The sequence below is a fragment of the Mirounga angustirostris genome, unplaced genomic scaffold, assembly GCF_029215605.1.
Source record: "Mirounga angustirostris isolate CCGP_5_RB_7025 unplaced genomic scaffold, mMirAng1.0.hap1 SCAF_12, whole genome shotgun sequence".
Classification (NCBI taxonomy): domain Eukaryota; kingdom Metazoa; phylum Chordata; class Mammalia; order Carnivora; family Phocidae; genus Mirounga; species Mirounga angustirostris.
Genome location: NW_026991720.1, coordinates 86262798 through 86288408, shown reverse-complemented (window position 1 = coordinate 86288408; position 25611 = coordinate 86262798). Strand labels below are relative to the sequence as shown.

General features: G+C 37.0%; 1 protein-coding gene and 1 pseudogene across 4 annotated transcripts in view; one reads left to right on the top strand and one right to left on the bottom strand.

Annotated features, from left to right (window-relative positions):
* The first annotated feature begins 292 nt into the window (after positions 1–292).
* The window catches only part of ORC5 (origin recognition complex subunit 5), an 87434-nt gene continuing 62115 nt past the window's right edge, over positions 293–25611 (top strand). Inside the window, exons 1-6 of one of the 4 annotated variants that reach the window (XM_064575395.1) lie at positions 293–459; positions 1036–1128; positions 2819–3019; positions 12059–12133; positions 16586–16697; positions 22864–22994. In XM_064575395.1, the coding sequence (XP_064431465.1) occupies positions 388–459; positions 1036–1128; positions 2819–3019; positions 12059–12133; positions 16586–16697; positions 22864–22994 (684 nt within the window). In that variant the 5' untranslated portion in view covers positions 293–387. The remainder of the gene's footprint in view (positions 460–1035; positions 1129–2818; positions 3020–12058; positions 12134–16585; positions 16698–22863; positions 22995–25611) is intronic. The other 3 variants (XM_064575394.1, XM_064575393.1, XM_045864854.3) reach the window with 3 other exon arrangements.
* Positions 1611–2043, bottom strand: LOC123835667 (cytochrome b-c1 complex subunit 7-like; annotated as a pseudogene).

Below are 25611 nucleotides of genomic sequence, written 5' to 3'. Positions count from 1 at the left end.
ACGGGCTCGCGGGTCATCAGAAACCCGGAGGGTCCCCTCAGCTCCTGCCAGCCGTTTTCCCGTTCGCGCATCCCCGCGTTGTCCCCGGCCCTTTCGCCTCCCGCATGGCGAAAAGCGGCACCCGCGACGTCCAATCACCAACAGCACCGTCAGCCAAACCCCTCCTCGAAGGGGAAAACAGAGCCCGCCTCCTCGGACCTCGGAGGAAAGGGCGGGGCGACGCTCCGCGTGCGCGCTGCCGTTACGCCGACGCACGGGCACGCCGGGTCCGCCCACGCCCTCGCAAGTCTGGTTTCCGGCGGGAGCGCGGATCGAGGGGCGGAGGTGGGGCTGCGGCTCGGGTTGTGGAGGGGGCTGGGGCTGCGTTGCCCACTGGTACCCGCCGGAATGCCTCACTTGGAAAACATGGTGCTTTGTCGCGAGTCCCAAGTGTCCATCTTGCAGTCCCTGTTTGGAGAGGTATTGTGGTCAAACTGTCTTTTCTCTTCCAAATCCTGGAGGCAAACATTTCCGTGGTCTTGCGACGTGTTCTCGATTTTCTGGCTTCGTGTTTGGATTGAGGGGCAATACTCCATTTTTCTTTTTGCATTGAGAAAAGGGTTGTTGTAGGTCTATCCTACTCCTCCAGCCTAAGTAACTTCTGGTTAGTCCCTTTCAAAGGAGAACGGCACAGGCGGGAGCGGCCGGCACCGCAGGACGTGGGCCCAGGACGGGTTCTTTTACACACGCCACGCTTTTGAGATGGTGTTAACCCAAAGTAGCCGCTGGAAGTTGCTTAGTATCTTATCCCAGCTGAGAAAGATTTTACACAAGTGTGTTCGCAGCGTTATTTTTTTCCAGTGTCAGTTCGCACGTTTCATTGAGGTAATAGGTGTAAATCAAGCGTGGATGTGGGTGGTGGTTTTCAAGATTAGTGAGGGCCAGAGCAGGCTTCAGGTTTAAAATATTTTCCTTCGCCGTGTAAAACTTTCTCATGAGTTGATAATTATTTTCTGTTTTGTATGTGCAGACTAATACTTGCCTTTTCTCTCTTAGAGGCATCATTTCAGCTTTCCATCAATTTTTATTTATGGACATACTGCCAGTGGAAAGACCTATGTAACACAAACTTTGTTGAAAACTTTAGAGGTAAGAATAACTGTTAATTGATTTTTTTTTTTTTTTTTTTAACTCATAGACTCCTGGAAATGGAATCTGGGAGATTATTTAGTATAGTTTACCTTTCTCTGAAGGAATATCTTCTATATGAAACATTTCTGACCAATTTTTGTTTGAGATATTGTGGACTGTGATAAAAAAGGCCAGCAAATGTTAGTGAAACTGTGACTAAGAGATATAAGGTAGGCTTAGTTACATTGTTACTCTGAAAGAGAAAGAAAAGCTTCCTTCTTGGGTGAGATTTGTGGAATGTCACTAAAAATAGTTACAGGTTCCATTATTTGTGCTAGATGCCAAAAGTTATCTTCCAGAATGAGCAGTACTGCTTTTGTGATTTCTTTTGGAGAACAGACTATATTTGTAAGCAAGTCTTTGTTTCCTTGTTACTTCTGGAATTAACCTCCATTTTGATCTTTATTATTATTATTTTTTAATCACAACAGACATTTATTTAGAGTAATACATTTGCAGCTCAGATAGTTCTAAATTGTACATTTCAGGTTTATTCAACTTCTTAAAAATATTTGAGGGCAGCTGCAACCACAGATTTCAACTCCATCATTATTTCTTTGCCCATTCTTCTCTCTCTCTTCTTTCCCGAATAACTTCTTTCAGATATGGTTCAAGGTAGAATTTATCCTCCTCATATTTTGTCCACTGCTCTTTAGGCAAGATCTGATGCCTCATGGTCCAGTGCTCTCTTAATGCAAAACATCCTGTCGTTATAAAGGTTCTCAGGAAGCCTTCTTATGGCCTCTTTCACATCATCATTCTCCTATGTTGTATCATCTCTCATTAACCCCAGTTTATTGAACCCTGCAGCATTGTAGTACCATTTTCGAATGCCCTTAAGCCACCGGCTTGATGAGCAGGCCTGCTCGCCATTTTGACTCGAGGCTGCAGCGTTGCCTGCTGGGTCCATTTTGATCTTTAAATGAAGAGCTAGCTTAATCCTCATAGGAGGATTATTATGGTTTCAAACCTTAAAATTCTTTTCGATCTAGGTTTGTTTATCATTAGAATATTAAAATTATTAGTATGAAATTCCTACCAAGAATTTTAACATGTACTTGGGTTTCTTTATATGAATTCTTTAAAGTACAAGTTTGCTCTGATTCTCTGTAGGAAACAAATGGCAAACTCAAATAATTAAAGTGAGTTTAATGAAGGTACTGTTGCACAAAGGTCGAAGAAATGTTAAGGGAACTAATAAGGGATGATAAAGCACTGAGAGCTTTTACTCCCCTTAGACCTGAACGGACCACAGGAAGTAGCTGTTACCAGATCACTGTAAGAGCTGTAGTCTTAAATGGGGGGGCTGCCCAGCTGGAGCTGTGGCTTTTGGTAGAAGAATGTAGCCATGGTGGCACTATGGGCCACTGAGGGATAAGGGGTAAGTTAAGGGAATATTCATTTTGTTTCTTCTTACTGCTCTCCTTCAGGCTCCTGGTTCTTCTTGTTGACTGAATCCAACCAGAGCCAGAAAATAAGAGCATCTGGGTAATGCAGGCTGTAGTGGTCAGCCTTCTGGGGTACAGAGCAGCTTGGGGGATGGGGGAGATGTAGAGTAGAAGGACACCTGCTGAATATCCAACAGAGCCGTTACTATATATGTGGGTTTTCTTTTCTGTTTACACGTTTTTTAAATTTCTGTTTTCAGCTTCCACATGTCTTTGTGAATTGTGTTGAATGCTTTACCTCGAGGCTGCTTTTGGAACAAATTTTAAACAAATTGAATCATCTTAGTTCTTCAGAGGGTGGATGTTCTACTCAAATAACCTGTGAAACACTTAATGACTTTGTTCGCTTGTTTAAACAAGTAACCAAAGCTGAAAGTCTCAAGGATCAGACTGTATATATTGTGAGTAATTTAATTTCATTATACCATCTATTTGAAAACTGCTTATTGGTCAATTTCTGTAAATTTTTTCTATCTCATTATTTGTATTGCACCGTGCAAAGGTGCCTTTGGGATACAAAAATGTTTTAGATGTATTTCTTATCCAAAGGGAACTTCAGTTTAATGGAAGAGTTATGACACATACAACATGTGTATGTGCAGAGTGTGATAAGTGATAACCATGAGATGCAAAGTACAGACTTAGGGATATGTGATACAGCTTCATGAGGTGATAACATTTGAGATAGACTTAAAAGGATGATTAAAGGATTATAGGAAGAAACTGAAGAAGGGGAATTTCAGATGGTAGGAATTATGTAAGGAAAATCATGCAGATGCAGTGGAGGCCAGGGAATCAATAGTACAGTTTTGGTGGGTAACAGTGTATGAGGGGAGGAAAAAGCTAGGAGGTAGGTGAGGCAGATCATGGAGTATCTTGAAAACTCTACTAAAGTGCATATAGTGAGGCAGTAGTGAAGATTTTAGAGCAACAAATCTGTTTTAGGAAGATCATTTTGCAAGGCATGTTAAATAGATAGGGGGGTGGTGGTGACAGACTGAAGTCTAAAAGATGGTTTTCAGGCTCTTATCACTGTTTAAATTAGAGGAAATTTGGGCCAGGACTAGACTTGGGGAAGATGCAGAGAGGAATAAATGGAAGAGAACTCGAAGGTCAAATTTTTCAATTGTGTGTGGAGTAGGTTTGTGGGGAAAGATGAATCATTTGATTTTGGGGTGGCTAAGTCTGAATTGTAGTTGTTACATCAATGTGAAAATGTTTAGGAGGCAACTGAAAATGTGTAGTGTGTTTTGTTTTAGTGGATTTTTTATAATACTTTAACCCTTTTTAAAAAAATTATTGTCTCTGGATTTAGAATTAAATTTTAATATAATGCCTTATAACAGCTAAGTTATAAACTTAGTTATAAGGGACCAAATCTTATGCATTCTTGCATCTCCTGAAATTTATAAAACAGTTCCTTCCACATTTTTGTTTCATTCATTTATTTATTCAGCAAATAACTCTTGGGCACTTCCTATATGCCAGGGACTATTTTAGATAGTGGAGATAGAACATAGAACAAAATAGAGTCTCTGCCCTCTTGCAGCTTATAGTGTAGTTGAGGAAGATAGATAAAAAGCGAGTTAATATGTAGGATGTCAGATATAATATGTTAATAGAGTCAGGGAGAATCACTTGGGTGGGGGGAGAGTAGTTATTTTTCTAAATAGAGAAGACAGAGAAGATCTCACTGAGATGATGACTGAGCTGAGATCTGAGGAGCAAGGAAGGGAGGAGCAAGCTTTGAAGATATGTGAAAAAAGAGTATTCCAGGTAAAGAGATTTACATAAGACTACAAAGAAGACTGGAACATGCTTTGTATATTCAGAGTATACCAAGGAGGCCATTGTGGCTGGAATAGTTTAAGTAGGGGGCAGAGTAGTAATGTTGAGAATCAAATGAAGGGTATGAGGATAGAAGCACGAAGACTAGTGTTATGGATTGAATTGTTTCCTCCAAGAATTCATATGTTGAAGTACCTCAGAATGTCCTTATTTGGAAATGGGGTCATTGCAGTTCTAATTAATTAAGTTGAAGTTATACTAGAGTAGTTTGGACCCCTAATTTAATATGACGGGTGTCCTTATATAAAGAGGAAATTTGGAGATAGACATGCACACAGGGAGGATGCCATGTAAAGATTGGGGTTATGTTGCCACAAGCCAAGGGACTACTAGAAACCAGGAGAGAGACCTGGAGCAGACGTTTCTCTAGCACCTTTAGAGGAAGCATGGCCCTGCCAGCACCTTGATCTTGGACTTCTGGCTTCTGGAACTGTGAGATAATAAATTTCTGTAGTTTAAGTCACCCTGTTTGTGGTACTTTTTATGGCAGCTGTAGGAAACTAATGCAACTAGTTATGAGGCATTTATAATAATCTAGGCAAAACATCATGTTGGCTTAGGCCAGGGTGGTAGCAGTAGATGTGGTAAGAAGTGGTCTCAATATATTTTGACAGAATTTCTGATAGATTGACTGTAGAGGAGGAGAGAAAGAACAAAGTTAAGGGTGACTCAGAAGTTTTTGTGTACTTGAAAGGATGGAGTTGTCATTATCTTAGTGGAGAAGACTACAGCGGGAGGGGTCTTGTTAGGTAGGGAAGGAATGATCAGGAGTTTGGTTTGGGACACGTTAAATCCAAGTACAGATGTTCAGTTGTTACTTGGAGACTGGAGTCTTAGGTCAAGAGAGGCCCATTGTGGAGATAGGATTTTGGAGTTGTGGGTGTAGAGGTAGTAGTTCTTAAAGCTGTGAGACCATTAGGTCTCCTGGTGAGGAGAGTGAGTGAGTGAGGAGAGAGGGGAGTGCAAGTGCCCGAGTCTTGTGGCAATCTCTTGGTTATGGAATGAGGAGATGAGGAAGAACAAATGAGGACAGAAAAGAAATCAATGATGTACGAAGAGAATTTGGGTAAATGCAGTGTCCTGGAAGTCTCGCTATGCTGCCCCTTTCCTGGTCCTTTGACTAGGGAGAGCAGGGTTTCTTGGTGCTTTTTTGGTTCATGCTCATTAGCCTTTCTGTGTTGCTGGTTTCTTCAGCTCCACGTATGTGCTGTGTGAGGCAAAAAGACAACTCAGGCAATACACCCTCAGTACAGTGAGTTGTCATTGCTCTGCTCTTAAGGTCCCTAGCTGGTCTGTCTTCTCTCTACCTTTCAGAGCCCTGTTTGTTTTAGATGTAACATTCAAGATTCTTAGTTTTACTTAGCAGAAGGAATGGGAAAAAATAAATCTGCTCCCACCTTCTCGGAGTTAGAAGTCGAACTTCTTTTAAAATGCAAGTGCAGAGTGAAGAATACAGCCACTCTTGGTACAGTTCTGCACCATTACCTGGATTTATGCCAAGGCAACGCTAGTTGAAACCACTTTTACTTGCACCATCAGTGCAAATATCAACATCGTGAAAAGAGCTAAATGTCTCCGTATCACCATGAAAATAGTTTTGACTTCGCCAACCTTTTGAAAGGATATCAGGGACACCCTTCCCACCCCCGAGGGGCCACAGACCACACCTCAAAAACCAGTGTTCTAAGAAAGTTGGTCTTTCAGTGAGATAAGGTAGGAAATAAGATCACTGGTGGAGAGGAATTTAAGGAGTTAAGAGTCCATATCAGAAGGGGGGCATTAATGTGGGTTTTGAAATATCCAAAAAATAAAGGAGTTGTAATAGGGAAGTGTTAGTAAGAAACGGTAATATTTAAAGAATGAAGAGGAATGACCTCAGGATATGTGGATGACAACAAGGAGAGGTTCAAAGCTGAATGTCTTTAGGTAGGGTGGAAAATCAATATTCTATAAACAGCCTTGACGAGTAAGTAGGGCTCTACTTATTTTTCAGATCCATTGGATAGAAGTGGGTATTCAGTAAGTACTTGTTAGTTGGCTAAACATTAAGTGTGAGAAAGTTTGCAGGTATTTAGTGTGGAACATTTTTTAGAGTACATCTATAGACAGTTCAGCTATTTAATAAATGAATTGGTAAGCTTCAGTACTTAGGAAATACAGAAAGGTAGCTGAGAATGTTTTCTAGTCAGTAAACCAATTTGCAAATCAAGAGTCTATTAGAATGCCTTTGGGTAAATTATTAAGATAAATGTTTGGATCTGAATTAAAATTTTTGCTTCTCTGAATATTATCTGATCATTGCTTTTGAAGAAGGATCATTTATTAGAATATCATAAAATCCTTAATTATAGTGGGTTAACTAAATTAAATTAGAAGAATGAACTATTAATTTATTGCTTCAGCTTTGTGTTTTGCATTAAAATGGGCATAAAGATGGGCCAATTATTTGAATTAATCTGTGTCCTGGATTAGAGAGTTATTTAAATGGAGATTGATGGGGAAATTGCGTAATTGCTTAGTGGAGAAAATAATTTATATCTTTTTAGCAGTAAATAGTTTTAGCTTTATTTTGTCTAATTAAGAATGAAATATCTTAAGTTGATTACTCTCATAGATTGTTTCAAGCTGTCAGTTAATAAAACATATAAAACAATTTGGACTACTTAGGGAAATAATATTCTTTGCATTTTAATTTTATTCCTAATTTAAATTATTATAATTTCCAGTAAGACTTATTAATAAAGTGTAAATGTTAAAAAGAAAAAAAACAAAACAACCCAGCTTTTTAAATTTCAGTTCTGAGAAGAGAATGTACAAGATGAATCTAGAACATTTTGCCATAATAGAAAGCTAGGAAGCTATCAGCTACAATGAGGGTCATTTCAAAAAGACACAGAAGCTCATGTATCAAAAGAATTAATATTGTTAAAATGCCTGTAGTACCCAAAGCCATCTGTAGATTCAGTGCAATCCCTATCAAAATTCCAGTGATATTTTTCACAGAAATAGAGAAAACAGTCCTAAAATTTGTATGGAATCACAAAAGACGGAATAGCTAAAGCAATGTTGAGAAAGAAGAAAAAAGCCTGACGCATTGTACTTCCTGATTTCAAACTATACTACAAAGCTATAGTAAAACAGTATGGTACTGGCATAAAAATAGATACATAGACCAATAGAACTGAATTGAGAGCACAGAAATAAATCTTCCCATATACATATGGTCAACTAATATTTGGTAAGGAAGCCAAGAATGCTCAGTGGGGAAAGGATAGTGTCTTCAATAACTGTTGATGGGAAAACTGGATAGCCACATGCAGAAGAGTAAAGTTAGACCCTTATTTTACACCATTTACAAAAATTAACTTGAAGTGGATTAAAGACTTAAATATAAAAAGTGAAATCATAAAACTCCTAGAAAAAAAGCATAGGGAAAATGTTCCTTGACATTAGTTTCAGCAGCAGTTTTTTATTATTTATTTATTTTAAAGATTTATTTGAGAAGAGCGCACATGCACTGAAGGGGAGGGGTAGAGAGAGGGAATCTCAAGCAGACTCCCCACTTGCATGGAGCCCAACGTGGGGCTCAGTCTCTTGACCCTGAGATCATGACCTGAGCCTAAATCAAGAGTCAGACGCTTAACTGCCTGAGATACCCAGGCGCCCTAGCAACAGTTTTTTAAATACAGCACCAAAAGCACAAGCAACAAAAGCAGAAATTATAAGTGGGACTACATTGAACTGAAAAACTTCTGCACAGCAAAAGAAACATTCACCAAAATGAAAAGGCAACCTATAGAATGGGAGAAAATGTTTGCAGTCATCTGCTGAACAAGGGGTTAATATCCAAAATATATAAAGAACTCATGCAACTCAATAGCAAAAAAAAATCTGGTTAGAAAATGGGCAGAGGACCTGAATAGACAGTTTTTCAAAGAACGTTCAAATGGCCAGGTACATGAAAAGGTGCTAATCATCAAGGAAGTGCATCACTTCCATCCCTAATCATCAAGGAAGTGCAAACCAAAACCATGAGATACCACCTCACACCTGTTAGAATGACTGTCATCCAAAAGACAAGTACTGGCAAGGTTGTGGAGAAAAGGGAACCCTTGTGCACTGTTCTTGGGATAGTAAATTGGTATAGGAACTAGGGAAAAAACAGTATGGAGGTTCCTTAAACCATTAGAAATAGAAATACCATATGATTCAGCAATCCCACAAAGGAGATGAAATTGGGATGTCAAAGACATAGCTGCACTCCCATGTTCATTGCAGTTTTATTTACAATAACTGAGACTATGTGTATATATAAACAATGGAATATTATTCAGCCATGAGAAGGAGATCCTGCCATTTGTGACAACATGGATGGACCTTGAGGGCATTATGCTAAGTGAAAGAAATCAGGCAGAGACACTTAATTATATGTGGAATATAAAAAGCCAAACTCATAGAAACAAAGGAAAATGGTTGGTTACTAGAGGCTGTGGGATAAAGGAAATAGATGTTGGTCAAAGAGTTCTAATTACAAGATGAATAAGTTCTAGGGAATCTATTGTACAGCATGGTGATTATAGTTATGCTATACTGTATTATATGTACTTGAATGTTGCTAAGAGTAGATCTTAAATGTTCTCACCACAAAAAAGAAATGATAATTACGTGCGGTGATGGAGGTGTTAGCCAAAGCTTTCATGGAAATAATTTTAAGTATATAGGTGTATCAAATCAACAGTTGTGTGCCTTAAACTTATGCAGTGTTATATGTTAGTTACATCTCAAAGCTGGGGGTACAAAAAGGACCCAGAAGCTAGTTTGAAGGGGCTTCCACTGGCCAAACATGGTACAATTGGGCCATCAAAAAGAACAGTCAATTCAGTAGATGGAAGTACATTAGATGTGTTAAATCCATGAACTTATAATGATAGTAAACAAATAAAAAACACAAAACCTCAGCTCATTGGTTACCATGGGAGTTTCATTTACTAGGGCACAACTGTAGGCTGAATAATGGCCCCTGAGGATATCAGATCCAAATCCCTGGAACCTGTAAATGACCCTTCATTTGGAAAGAGGGCCTTTGCAAATGTGATTAAGTTAAGGGTCTAGAGATAGGGAGATTTACCAGGTTTATCTGGGTGGTCACAAAATGTCATCACAAATGTTTGTGTAGGAGAGAGGCAAAGGGAGGATTTGACTAAACCACTCAGGAGGCCAAGTAATAGCAGAGGCAAGCAGAGTAAGAGAAACTTGAAGATGCTCGCCTTGAATTATGCAGTGATGCAGCCACAAGCCAAAGAATACTGGCAGCCACCAGAAGCTAAAAAAGGCAGAGAATGGATTCTACCTTAGAGCTGCTGGAGGGCATGTGGCCCTGCAGACACCTTGATTTTGGCTCTGTGAAACTGATTTCAGACTTAGGACTTCCAGAACTGTGAAGGAATCAATTTTTAGTCTGTTTTAAGCTACCAGGTTTGTGTGGTAACGTGTTATAGCAAGCACAGAAAACTAATAGAGGCACAAACTTATTCCGAAAATTAGTAGATAAAAGGAAAGAATCAAGCATTTATCCCTTCTGTCCTGTGTGAACTTTATTTCTGAGTAACTAAATAGCAGATGAGGCAAAGTTCTTTCTAGAAAAATGTCCTGCAACAAATGCAGGAAGAATCATAGAAAATTAAGTTTTGCAATACCTAAGAAAGTTTTGGATATAGGCAGTGATCATCAGTTGATGCAGAAATCATTTGGTGAAAGGCTGATGGGGAACTTTATAATAGATCAATCAGGCTGACAATACCTGAACCTGTCAGTCAGTCTTAACGTCACAAGAGAGACAGGCAGGTATTGTGTTCCGGCTGATGTGATTCAATAAGAAATACAGAGCACTGTTTGTGAAGTATTCTTGACCAAAACTTGAACCTGAATCTGATCAAACCTCTAGATTTATTGACTGTTTTACAGGAAATATAGGGGATATAAGAACATGTTAAATGATCTTAAAGAGAGGCAGTCAGCCAATTCAGTATTATGAAAAATTCTACACAATGGATTACTGGTTTTCAACAAATACATAACAAGGAAAAAAGGAAGGGCCAGGGGAAATGTTATAATTTAAAATTGACTAGGGCGCCTGGGTGGCTCAGATGGTTAAGCGTCTGCCTTCGGCTCAGCTCATGATCCCAGGGTCCTGGGATCGAGTCCCGCATCGGGCTTCCCGCTCCTTGGGAGCCTGCTTCTCCCTCTGTTTCTCTCTGTCTCTCATGAATAAATAAATAAAATCTTTAAAAAATAAAAAAATAAAATAAAATTGACTAGAAGACAAACCAAATACAGTAAGATCAACATATGAACCTTTTTGGATCCTGAATCAAATAAATGAACTCTAAGGAGACATTTGTGGGAAAAGTGGGAAAATTTGAACATTGGTTATTACATGATGTTAAGAAATGTTGTTAAATTTTTTAGGCATGATAATGATACTGTGATTATGTTTAAAAAAAGTAGGTTTTCATTTCTTAGAGCTGCATACAGATGGAGTGGTATGTCTTAGAGCTCCATACAGATGGAGTGGTATGTCTGGGATTTGCTTTAACATAATCAGCGAGATGGTGGAGGTGAAAAGTGGAGGTGGATAGAAGAAACAAGATTGACCATATGTTGATGTTTGTTGAGGTTAGGTGAAATATATGTGGGAGTTACTGATCTCCCTATCTTCAAGTATATTTTAAAATTTCTGTAACAAAAAATTAAAACAAAGGTTAGATTAAATATTTTAGACAGTGTTATGAAGACTTTGATTTTATTTTTATGGACTAAAGGATAACTTCTTGAAGCAAGTTTTTTTTTTCTTTTTTAACATTTTTTATCATCAAGATTTCAAACACATAAAGAGAATAGTGTATGTACTCCAATGAACCCATCATCCCGCTTCAGTTATTATTAACATGGTCAAACTTGTGTCATCTTTACCCAGGAACATTGTTCCCTGCAACATATTACATTATCCATAATAACATATATATGTTGTCTCTACATATCTATATACATCATATATGTTATCAGTGAATATATATGCTATATCTATATAGATATATAGTATAGTGTATAGAGTATATAGCATAGTATGTATACCATATATCTGTGAAAGAGAATTAACTTTTAAAATAACATATAGAGAAGTATCTTTTAAAATAACATAATACCAGTGGTTTTATAACTGAACAGAAATTTAACTTTTATCAAATGGAATAAAAAATGCATCCAGTTATTTTTCTTGTATACCTAGTAAGGTATCCTTAGAGCATTGATAGTATACCTAGAAAAGAAACCTTTTTAATATAGCTGTGATTCATTTTATATTTAGAAATTTGGATTAAAATACATTATAAGTAGTCTGTTTTTTAATTTACTAATGTGACTTGTTTGAAATGCCTTCTGCAAATGTAAATGCCAGTTAAAAATTAATTCATAGGTTACAATTTTTCTTTTTAACATGGAAAATTCAAGTCTTGAATTGTGCATTATACAATGCTAATGTTTTATAAAGGCTTTGTAAATTGATTTTGACACTGCATTTTTTTTTTTATAAGGTTCTAGATAAAGCAGAATATCTAAGAGATATGGAAGCAAATCTTTTGCCTGGGTTTCTTAGGTTACAAGAATTGGTAAGTAATGTGAAAGAGTCTTTTTGCCCTATGACCTAATCAGTAGATTGTCTTGTCAGATTTTTTCATTTGCCAGTCTGACAGGTGAGAAATGAATCTTAACATAATTTTAATTTGCATTTCTCTATTATGAATGCTGTTGAGCATTTTTTCCAAAGTAAAAGCAGTTTGTGACTTGATAGCATTTATTCTTTATTTTAGCTTTTTATTTCTGATTGTGAAGTGACTAACCCAGCTTTCTTTTAAAGGTTTTAGGTGTTTGCTAGAGTAAATGGTGGGGGCCTAAACTTTAGACTTTCAGAAGAATTTTTAAATTTTCTTTTCAGTAAGCTAGAAAAAGAATGGTATGTCTATTCTGGGTCTCTGGAGTTCTGCCTCATGGCCAGTCAGTGTCAAAACCGGCTTTGTATTTCAATTTATAATTGTGTTGGCACTGAATAGTATTAATACTACTCTAATTGTCATGGACTAATGAGAAAAGAATAGGGATGGATTTAACATGCATATGTGTCAGGTCAAAGCCAAGTAATATTATGGCAAATCAGGGTTTTGCAGAAGTTTGAATAAAGACAGTGTGCTCAACATCGCTCGGCATCGGGGAAATCCAAATCAAAACCTCGATGAGATACCACCTCACACTAGTCAGAATGGCTAAAATTAACGAGTCAGGAAGTGACAGATGTTGGCGGGGATGTGGAGAAAGGGTTACCCTCCTACACTGTTGGTGGGAATGCAAGCTGGTGCAGCCACTCTGGAAAACAGTATGGAGGTTCCTCAAAAAGTTGAAAATAGAGCTACCCTACGACCCAGCAATTGCACTACTGGGTATTTACCCCAAAGATACAAATGTAGGGATCCAAAGGGGTACGTGCAGCCCGATGTTTATAGCAGCAATGTTCACAATAGCCAAACTATGGAAAGAGCCAAGATGTCCATCGACAGATGAATGGATAAAGAAGATGTGGTATACATACGTACAATGGAATATTATGCAGCCATCAAAAGGAATGAGATCTTGCCATTTGCAACGACGTGGTTGGAATTGGAGGGTGTTATGCTGAGCGAAATAAGTCAATCAGAGAAAGACATGTATCATATGACCTCACTGATACGAGGAATTCTTAATCTCAGGAAACAAACTGAGGGTTGTTGGAGTGGTGGGGGTGGGAGGGATGGGGTGGCTGGGTGATAGACATTGGGGAGGGTTTGTGCTATGGTGAGCGCTGTGAATTGTGTAAGACTGTAGAATCACAGACCTGTACCTCTGAAACAAATAATACATTATATGTTTAAAAAAAAAAAAGAAGATAGCAGGAGGGGAAGAATGAAGGGGGGGAATCGGAGGGGGAGACGAACCATGAGAGACTATGGACTCTGAGAAACAAACTGAGGGTTCTAGAGGGGAGGGGGTTGGGGGGATGGGTTAGTCTGGTGATGGGTATTGCGGAGGGCACATTCTGTATGGAGCACTGAGTGTTATGCACAAACAATGAATCATGGAACACTACATCAATAACTAATGATGTAATGTATGGTGATTAACATAACATAATAAGAAGAAAAAGACAACTGGTGAGAGAATTCATTGTTCACCAATACCAATTGGTATAGGAATGCTAAACTCACAAGAACTATGGCTGTTTCCTATTTGTACCATAATCACAAGTGAGCAAATATTTAGTTTGATCAAAACATCATATTCAATTACTGTTAATTTAAATTTTATTGATTTTATAATTTTGTATTTAACTTACAGGTTTATTTTTGTTTTTGTTTTATAATCCTGTAAGTACTTTAAGCATAAATAGTTTATACCTACCTAGTTTTATGTCTGAATTAAGTATTAAGTAACATTATCATTAAAATTAATATTTGGAGAGACAGTGCTTGCAGCATTTCTACCTTTGAAAAGTTAAATATTTACTGAACATATTACTGAAATTTGAGAAACTGTTAGAAGTTCAGAGAGGCTTTCCAAGTGCCGTTGAAATCATTGTGTGTCTAAGGTCGATTCCTAAAATCCACTTTTAGTAATAGTATTGGGCCGGGGTGAGCTGTGAGAGGACAGGAGGAGAGACTGGTATAGCTTTTGGTAGCCGTCCTGGAAATTGCCTCACATAGTCTAGCCTTTGTAGTTAGGTTAACTCTTGGCATTTTACTACTGAGACCAGGAACCCGTCCTCTTTGAGTAGATGCCTCCTCCTTCATTTCTTTTTTTGTTTTTTTGTTTTTCTTTTTTTTTTTAGATTTATTCATTTATTTTAGAGAGAGAGCAGGTGTGTATGCTTGCATTAGAGTAGGGAGAGGGACAAAGGGAGAGAATCTTGAAGCAGACTCCCTGCTGAGCATAGAGCCCAACGCCAGACTCCATCTCAGGACGCATGAGATCATGACCTGAGCCAGAACCAAGAGTCAGATGCTTAACCAACTGAGCCACCCAGGCATCCCTCCTTTTATTGTTTTGTTGCATTGCATTTGTGGGATTTTTTTGCATACCTTCATCCCCTGTCCTCATTGCTCTAGGATTCCCTGTCTGGTGTCCAGAGGACATTGTTGCTGTCCTCTTGCTATTCCACTATAGCTTACCTCATTTTTCCCCCTCATGCCTAGTAATGGTCATCATGCATCCCTTCACAGTAGTTAGGCCTTTCACTTTTTTTTAGTTGTAATTATGGAAACTGAAGAAATAGTAATTTCAACTCTAGCAGAAAAGAGAATTGTTTTGACATTTCTGGAAACATGCTTGATGTAAAAAAAAATGTATTTCATTTAGGAGAAATCTAGTAAAGGCATTTCATGTTTGTTTTTTGTTTTTTTTTTAAGATTTTATTTATTTATTTGAGAGCAAGAGAGAGCGTGTGCTCCTGTGTGCATGAGCAGGGGGAGGGTCCGAGGGGGAGATAGAAGCAGACTTCCTGCTGAGTGGGGATCCCAACACAGGCCTCAGACTCCATCCCAGGATGCTGAGATTATGGCCAGAGCTGAAGTCAGATGCTTAACCAGGTGAGCCACCCAGGCACCCCAGCATTTCATGGTTTTTATATTAAATATTTATCTGAGTAAAATGAAGTTTAAGTTATGATAGATATCATTGTATATTGAAGGTGAGATGAGATGAGAACATTACCAACTTAAAATTCTTTCAGATAGATAAATATCTTCTATTTTTTAGACCTCTATATTTTTGAACTGATTTTATCAAATGCTTTTAGATGGTCATTTTTTTAAAGCAAAACCACTCAATGCCATGTAATCAAGATTGTATTTAGAGCATACTTTTTTATCCCTATAGGAATAAATTTAAGGAGACAAAAAGCATTTGAAAGTAAAAATCTTTTCCTGTTTTTCATAAAGAAGCTAGATTTTTGTGGACTTAGTAATTTATTAAACTCAGCTATCTTTGTTAGCCAAAAGAATGTTTTTCTAAGTAATGAAAACTGGAACATAAGATTACATGTAAGTTAGTAACCAGTAAATAGTAAATCACCACCAAAGTATAGTGTAATTTATGTGTTTGGATCCTAAGAATAGTTACTGAAGAAAGCAGCTACCATGTCTGCTCTGTCACCTCGGGAGATGTCAAAAAAAATATGGGTATGTGTTGTGAGCCCTGTGTATTGTGTAAGACTGATGAATCACAGACCTTATCCCTGAAACAAACATTATATGTTAATAATAAAAAAATGGGGAAAAATTAAAATTGGTGTTGAAAATGCAGAGGTGTGTCTACAGATAAATTCTAACTGGCATCATAGGGTATTTGTGGCCACTCTGTAGGACAGTATACATGTTGAGCTTGTTTACTTAAGTGTTCATTTTGGTATACCGATAATACTTTCCAAATATACTTCAAAAGATGACTGTTCACTTTACACTGGTGTTTTGTGTGTGTATTTAGTGTTTTTAATGTATATTCAACATGTTTTGCTCAATAGTTTGTGTGAAAATAGCTTTAAAAAAACCCTTAACGTTTCCTAGTATTATACGGTTGTAAGTACAACATACCTACTTTTCTTTAACTCTTATTTCCTCTCTGGGTTTGTGTAGCTATTTTAATGATGAGAGATGTTAAGTTGCACATTTTGTGTTTACTGATTGAAAGCTAATGATTTCTTTGAAAATTCCCATAAAAGGATCTTGTCTTCATTATTAAGCAAATGTGTTTCTTAATTTCTATAAAATAAACCCTATGTGACTGTCCTAGCGTTCATGGGTAACTGAAATGTTGGTTAACCTTAAAGTTTTATGGAAATTCTAAGTAATGATGTATGAAAATTTGCAAGTGGATGAGCTCCTTGATTAGGTTTTATAAATAAGGCTTATTAATATGCAAATAACTTGTTATATGTTGTAACTTTGCTGGGTTTATTTGAAAGAAAAATTCAAATGGAATTGCTGCTCTGGTTAAGACTTTTAAATGCAAAGTTACTTTTATTTCTCTTTCTTTTGCAGACTGACAGAAATGTGACTGTTCTGTTTCTCAGTGAAATTGTTTGGGAAAAGTTTCGTCCAAATACTGGGTGCTTTGAGCCATTTGTCTTGTATTTCCCTGATTATAGCATAGGTAAATTTTAAAACTTCATTTTGACAAATGATATTCACTAAAATAGTTTTTGTTGTTTGAAAGATTAAGCTAGCATATTCAAGTGAAATACTTTGATGTCTTAATCTGTTCAGATTTGCTGCCAATCTCAAATAAAATGTTATGTATCTGCACTTACAGAGGTTTTATTTTGGAACTGTGAGGAGTTATATAGTTACTAAAATTTTTTGAATGAGTATTCTTCACATATTTGTGCTAATGGTGTATTTTCACATTTTTTAGTATAGTAAGATGTATATATTGTGATGGTAACACCCATACAAATAAGAATCATGGGGCGCCTGGGTGGCTCAGTCTTAGTTAAGCACCTGCCTTCCGCTCAGGTCATGATCCCAGAGTCCTGGGATCGAGCCCTGCATCGGGCTCCCTGCTCCATGGGAGGCCTGCTTCTCCCTCTCCCACTCCCCCCTGCTTGTGTTCCCTTTCTCGCTCGCTCTCTGTCAAATAAATAAATAAAATCTTTAAAAAATAAAATAAAATAAAAAAATAAAACAGCCAGTTATTTAAAAAAAAACAAAAAACAAATAAGAATCAGACTAGGTTGGTAAAGCACATTTAAATTGTATGGAAGGGCACCTGGGTGGCTCAGTTGGTTAAGCGACTGCCTTCGGCTCAGGTCATGATCCTGGAGTCCCGGGATCGAGTCCTGCGTCGGGCTCCCTGCTTGGCGGGGAGTCTGCTTCTCCCTCTGACCCTCCTCCCTCTCATGCTCTCTGTCTCTCATTCTCTCCCAAATAAATAAAAAAAAAAAATCTAAAAAATAAATAAATAAATAAATAAATAAATTGTATGGAAATCTTTATTTACCATATATTTGGGTTCAGTACTATGTGGAATGTATCTTTTAATTTTGTAAATCTGATTTTATTTTTCATTAGTGTTCCTCTTATAGTACCAACTACTAGGCCTTGCATTTCTTACTGCCTTTTGGTTTGTATTTAATCTTAAATTTCATAGATCTTGATTATTTTTGTCTTTGGAAGAACACCGTAGCCTTTTGTGTTGTTCAATAGTTTTGTAGATTAGTATTGTGTTGTCACTATACAAATATGCTGCTTCTGATTCAAAGTTTATAATTGTGAAGCATAAAGTGGTTAGCAGGCTATGAAAAAATAGCATTCCTTGACCTTAGCCTCATTGACACTAGCCCTCTGAACTAATCAGCTGTAAACATTCATTGTTAAGATAAACACATTTTTGCCTATTTACACCCGAACAGCAATCAAATGACACCTTGCCTTAGCTAATTAACTGAAATAGAAGAAAGGAACCCAAAATAGATGAAGGGAGCCCTTATTTTCAGTAGCTTCTCTTCCATGAAAATTGCAAAATAGGAAGAAGGGAAAAGGGTAGGAAGAAAAGGAATGAATCAAAGGATTTCATTAAAAAAAATTTCTTTGTACCTTGTGTCATCACTGTTCGAAGTTAATTTTTTTCATGACCCATTTAGGGTTTAAGTACTGAAAAACTACGTTTAAAGAAATTGTTTTTTTAAAAACTGATTTTCTACATCTTAGTGAAGTTGTATTAAAGTATGGTATAATTATAGAATTTGGTTTAAAATTTTAGAAAGTAAAGATACAAAGCATCATAGATGGAGAGAATTTGGGGACATTTAAATAATAAAAATGATCTTGCCAATTTTAGCACATAGACTACTAGGTTTTTGAAAAGTATACAATAATGGAGCCACGTTTTATCTGATGATTTAATTCAGGGCCTTCTACATACCAAGATCTTTTTAAAAAGCAAAACACTGTAATCAAATAGAAGGGCATTCAAAAAGGAAACATTAATTGATAAGCCAAACTGTAGTTAGAGTAAGCATGGAACCAGAGTAAAGGGATAATCTTAGTGGCTAATGTCATCCAATCATAACTTGATACACATATCATCTATACGAATATGGTATTTGATGTTCAGGATGCCCTCTCTCATCAGTGATCACTAGGAGCTCAGTTTGGAATTCTTGTTTCTGATCTCTACCACATGCAGACTACTCACTCATCTTTTGGTAAAGCTTCCCCCCTCACCCCCCCCCCGGTGGATTATAATGCACTTCATCAGCTTTTTGGTTTGGTTTAGTTATTGTATCATTCAGGATAAGTTTTGCTCCAATAAACAATCTGAAAATCTCAGTGACTTATAGTTTCCCATATCACAACCATTGTGCTGTTTTGTCCTGTGTTTTATTTCTCCATTTATTATATTTTCTTTTTTTTTTTTTTTTAAGATTTTATTTATTTGTCAGAGAGTCAGAGAGCGCACAAACGGGGTGTGGCAGGCAGAGGGAGAAACAGGCTTCCCTCTGAGCAGGGAGCCTGAGGTGGGGTTTGATCCCAGGACCCTGGGAACATGACCTGAGCTGAAGGCAGATGCTTAACAGACTGAGCCACGTTTATTATAAACTACATATTTTTTAAAAAGATTTTATTTATTTGAGAGAAAGACAGCGTGAGCGGAGGGAGGGGCAAAGGGAGCTGGAGGGAGAGAATCTCAAGCAGACTATGTGCTGAGCATGGAGCCCAACTTAGGGCTTGAACTCACAACCCTGAGATCATGACCTGAGCCGACATGAAGAGTTGGACACCTAACTGACTGAGCCACCCAGGTGCCCCTATTATAAACCCCATATTAAATTATTATTCAGACTTGAAAGAAATAAAAAAATCTTTTATTGTTTATCTTGCTTGAGCTTCTTGGATGTATGAATTGTATAGTTTCGGTGACTTTGGAAAATTTTCATCCCTTATTTCGTCAAATATTTTATCTTTGTTCCCTGTGTCCCCTGACCTTGCCTTTTCCTGGGACTGCATTACATGTATGTTAGATCATTTGATATTGTCTCATTGAATCTGTTTACTTATTTAAATTTTAAATCTTTCTTCTCTGTGTTTTATGAGGGATAGTGTTTTTTCTCTCTGTCTTTAAGTTCACTCACTTTTTTTTTTCCTACAAGTGTCTAAACTGCCGTTAATTTCATCCAGTGGAATTTTTCATTACAGATCTTACTATGCTTTTGTTTTCCTTTGTATTTTTGAGCTTATGAGTATGTTTATAATAGTTGTTTTAATGTCCTTGTCTATTGATTCCATGACCCCTTCCATTTTGGGTTTGTTTCTGTTGACTAATTTTTATCTATTATGGATATTTGTTATGCTGCTTTGTGTATTTAGTAATTTTTGATTGAATAATAGATATTGTGTTTTTTTGTTGTATGTTGGACATTTTTCTAGGAGCACTTAAATTTCTTGAAGATATATCTGACTCTTTTAGGGCTTTTTTAAAGCTTTTTTGGAGGGATGCTCTGGAGTGGCCTTTATTCCAGGGGTAATTTTAGCTCTTCTTCTAAGACATAGCCCTTCTGGGATCTCTGCTGAATGCCATACATATGTAGTTTCTTCATTGTGACTGGTGACAGTATGAATGATTTACAGTTCTTTGTGAGCTCTGATAATTGTTTGACTGACAACTCTCCATTAATTGTTTAACCCCAGAAGTTGTTCTGCTTGGCCTGTAGGGTTTTAGTCCGTGCATATACAGATTGGTATTCAGACAAGACTCAGGATGAACCCCTATGTAGATTTCTGTAGCTCTTTGTTTCCATAGCTCTTTCTCTCTTGTACTCTACCCTGCACGTTCTAGCAGCCTTAGATAGCTCCCTCTACTCTGATCTTTGTCTTCTCTTTGGAATTAATGGCTCCTTTTGGAACTTCCCTGTACCACAGTTCTAAAATTACCTCTTGTTAGAAAGCCTGGCTGATGGCTTATTTGTTTCCTTTTTCTCAGGTATCATAGTGCTTTATTGCCTGTTGTTTGATGTCTGAAAATAGTGCTTTTTATATTTTGTCCAGATTTCAGTTTGTTGCCGGAGAGTATTTCTGGAGCCTCTTACTTTTTCATGACTAGAAGCTGAAGTTCCTCATCAAGTTAGAAATGGTTGTTCTTTATGTTTTAAACTATATTTTGATAGTGAAATTTTAAGACAACAGGAGACCAATCAGATGGCTTCTTCTTCCCTTTATTTACTACCTGTTAGTGTACTATTTTTTGACTTTCTGTTAGAGATGGGATTTTTCCATACGTTTGAATAGTCCCAGACAGAGCTTCTGTAATGTGGAGTTATACTCTGCAGTTGTACCTGTAGTCTAACTAAGCAGCTACTTTATTTTTATAGCAACACAGTGAAATCTCTTAACTCTTACAACACTTTCATCAGGATTGGGCCAGTGGTAACATCTAATCAACTTTCATGTGTGGCATCGAGAGTCACCAATAGAGGTATCTAGATAGAGATGTTCAGGAGGAGCTTAGGAGTGCCCTCTGATCTGGAGACCTGTTTTCCAGATTTCTGCATCCATCCATTTGTTAGACCATCTTTTTCACCTGTGTATGTTCATCTGTCTGACCATCCATCCCTTCTATATCTCCTCAGTTTTAAGGCACCTTGTAGAAACTTTCAGTGTATCCAGTATTTTCCCATTCATAGTTTTAAAAAGCTTAGTAACATTAAATTTTAAATGTCCTATTAGAATGTAAAAATACATGGACACCAAAGTCAAGTTTTGGACTTTGTGTATTTTTTTTTCCAGTGGTTGTGATATAAAAAATGCAGATCTAGTAACAGTCTCTCATAGAGAATCCGTTCAGGATAATATTCCAAGCATATGGCTGGGCTTTGAAATGTGCTGTGTTTTGTTTTTTTCAGTCAGCAGCCCTATCTAAAAGACCCCCTTGATATATAACGATATGTAAGTTTCTCTTAATATATATCCAATGATAGGCTGTATATATTGTTCAATCTTGCACCTATATCTGATTGTGAGGAACAAGAGAGTGGTAGAGTCAAGGGCTGATGGTAAATGGCATAGTGTCCATGGTAAAAATACTCACCTCTTGGGGCGCCTGGGTGGCTCAGTCATTAAGCGTCTGCCTTCGGCTCAGATCATGATCCCAGGGTCTGGGATCGAGCCCCGCTTCGGGCTCCCTGCTCTGCTTCTCCCTCTCCCACTCCCCCTGTTTGTGTTCCCTCTCTTGCTGTGTCTGTCAAATAAATAAATAAAATCTTTAAAAAAGAAATGCTTATCTCTTAAAGGGAACCTTAGACAAAAGGAAATTGACTTGATCAGAATATCCTATAAGACTTTTTACTTAAGTATTGCAAAAATCCTGAACCTGTGGAACTAGACAAAGAACTAACTGAGGAGTCTAAAGAGACCATTGCACCAGGGAGTCAGAGGGAATTGCAATAAGGAATGAATGACTAATTGATTTCATGTACTGTACATGGGCAATTTTTGAGTAATGGGTGGTTGTTTCTCTTTTAATTTTAACTGTGCTTCTACAATATGATATTTCCAGCACGATAAAATGAAGTTTAGGATTCTAAATGTGTGATATTATATAAAGAGTTTAAGATAGAAGAGAAATATAGTAAAGATACCAAAGCTTTAGGAAGAAAATATGATTTATAAAACGGGGAATGACCAAGTAAAGATGATGATTTTCATAAAAAATTATGAATTCTTTTTATTTTTCAAAAAATGAAGAGCATTTTCCAGTTTGGTGGTGGTTTGTGTAGTACTCCTGCTTGTTTTTTCTAGTTGATTTACTTATTAGGCGGACAAATAAATAGAATGTATATTATTTTTCACCCTTGATACACATTTTGCCTGCAGAGGTTCTTGAGATTTTTCTTTAGATGTCATTGTTTAATATTTGTCTTAAGCAATTTTTTTTTTTTTTAAGATTTTACTTATTGATTTGCTAGAGAGAGAGAGTACAAGCAGGGGGAGTGGCAGGCAGAGGGAGAAGCAGGTTCCCTGCTGAGCAAGGAGCCCGATGTGGGACTCGATCCCAGGACGCTGGGATCATGACCTGAGCCGAAGGCAGCCACTTAACCGTCTTAAGCAATTTTTAATAATGTTTTTAGAACATTAGATTCATAATTCTTTTGCCTCAGTTTCAAAAGTGGTGTTACATTTCTAATCTTGTAATAGTTTTCGTATTCCTTAATAATTCCTGGGCCTATATATTTATTGTTTTATACCCTTGTTATAAAATGCTAGAAGATATAACTTGTGGGGTGCTGGCTTAATCCTTAAGTTCATGTGTGTCCTTTGAACAGGGAACCTTCAAAAGATCCTGTCACATGATCATCCTCCAGAGTATTCGGCTGATTTCTATGCTGCCTACATTAATATTCTTCTTGGAGTTTTCTACACTGTCTGCCGAGATTTGAAAGAGCTCAGACATCTGGTGAGTGAGCTTTTTACTTAAAAAAAGAAAGTATAGGGCGCCTGGGTGGCTCAGTTGGTTAAGCGACTGCCTTCGGCTCAGGTCATGATCCTGGCGTCCCGGGATCGAGTCCCGCATTGGGCTCCCTGCTCGGCAGGGAGTCTGCTTCGTCCTCTGACCCTATCCCCTCTCATGTGTTCTCTCTCTCTCATTCTCTCTCTCAAATAAATAAATAAAATCTTTAAAAAAAATAAAAATAAAAATAAATAAAAAAAGAAAGTATATCTTTTAATATTTTTCCATGTAGAAATGGTGTGAGGTAGGCTAGAAGCTGAAAATTTATTCTAGAAATTTGGATATGGCCTTTTGAGGCTAACATAAGTAAGTCTGTCCCTTAGTACAAACTTCAGTCTGATCAGAAAACCTTCATTCATCTTTAGTTATGTCTTCTCACTCTTCCTTAGGAGTGTTTTTTGTTTCCTTCTTTCTCTTTTAATTGCAGAAAATGTAAAACTTCATTAAAATAAAAATGAAGAGAAATAGAAGGTGTAAAAGCTTAATAAGTAATTTTATGTCTTAATTTTTTGTAACATTTCTTTCATGTTTTATGTATGTAGTAATAGTGGTCTGGCATCTAGATGAATTTAAGGGTAGTCAGAAGCCTTAATTACAGGTCTTTCATGAGCCATTGACCTTGAATTAGTTATCTTTATAATACAGATTACTTTTGATGTTTATATAAATAATTACTTAAAACATTATTTAAAAGAGTAGTAAAGCTGTTTATATTTCACAGGTAATTTGTAAAGTAATCATATTTACTTTAATTTTTCTTTGCTCTTTCTACTTTTTAATTGGATGTGAAGGGGAGCAGGCAAGAATATCTGGTTTCCCTTTTAGAAACCTTCCATTCATACTAAGATTTTATCTACATGTAAGAGAAAGTAGTAATATACCTAAGGATGGAAAAGTTACTTTTTTTTTTAAGATTTTATTCATTTATTAGAGAGAGAGAGAGAACACGAGCAGGGGGAGGGGCAGAGGGAGAAGCAGACTCCCTGCTGAGCAGGGAACCTGATGTGGGGCATGATCCCAGGACCCTGGGATCATGACCTGAGCTGAAGGCAGATGCTTAACTGACTGAGCCACCCAGGTGCCCCTGGAAAACGGTTACTTTAAAAGGAACACATTCTATAGATTTTAGCACATTTTCTTTGTTTTACTCTTTTCTTTGCTCTGAAAAGTCACTTAGAGGGACTCAGTATGTGTTTGAATGTGTGTTTGAGACAGAATGTAGAAGAAGGCGACCATTTAAAATTGGGTTCATATTTAGGATGTTCTTCTAAGTTTTAGATTTTAGGCTTCTTCTGATTTAGATGTAGATATCAGGTATCTTCTGAGTAGGGAAAAAACTAGAACTAGAACAGTAGGGAGCAAGCTGTTCTAGTTCAAGCTCATCGCTAACATCTCTATAGGAATTGAATGTCTTGGATCCCTGGTGCCCAAAGGAAATGACAATAGAGGGGCTTACAGAGAGGAGAGGGGTCAGTACACGGTCCCTGCATGAGGTGGAGTCAGGGGGAAACACTCCTCTACCATCTTGCCTGGGAAGTAACCTGCAGTTACCACAACTTAGCACTGATGTGTTTGAATCCTGTGGGAATCTGTGCCTGCAGCCATTTCAAAGTAGATCATGAAGTGTAAGAATAAATAAATGTTTAGGGAACTATTTCTAGATAAAGTGTAAAAGAAAATATATATTTAAATATGCTATTTTATATAGTCCTATATTTTTTATAGTCCTTTTTTAGTCCTTTAGGTTTTACTGAAAAATTATTTAGGGATGAGCTTATAGTTTTTTTGTTATTGTTACATCATGTTCATAAACTTGAAGTGTGGTTTAAGCTTTTACTACTACTAGTAATACTAATATATATATAAGATATGATCGGTAAGCACAGGAAAAAAATAGCAGTGTTCTTATTTTTCTCTGTATGTGGAACTTAGGATAATAAAGATATATTTTCTTCAAGTGGATACTATTATTTGTTTCAAAGTTTGTAAATGGCATAGTTATTGAAAGTTTAACAAATCACCTGCAAAGGATTCTTTTTAGGCATCTTTTCTATGTGTGCACTTTTAGGTTTGCTTTACAAATTATTTCTTTAAGTACTGTTTTTTTGGAGGCTAGGTCTGTAGGTAGCATGAGATAGCAGAAAGTAAAGTACTACTTAGAATATCCATTTAGGTTTGTTTTATCTTGACTATGATATTCTTAAAAAATAGTAATTATAATTTTTAAAAGGGTCAATTGAAGAAGTTATTTTTATATTCATTTATGAATGCCAAACACAGAATGGTTCATTTTCTAAAGATGTTTGCATGGCCCTTTTAAAACAAATCTGTTACACATTAAGTTTATTGTATTTTAAACTTTTTTCTTCTTAAATATCACAATTTTCTTAGAAATTACTCAGAAAAATTAACTGCTTAGGCAGAGCTTAGTAATCTTTTAGAGTGCAATTCCAAATTTCTGATGCCAGGTTTTTGTTGTTGTTTGGCCATGTGCCTGTGGTGACCAGTGACATAGTGACTAGGAAGCGGGTGCCAGATAATCAAAGTGTACATGGTAGAATGA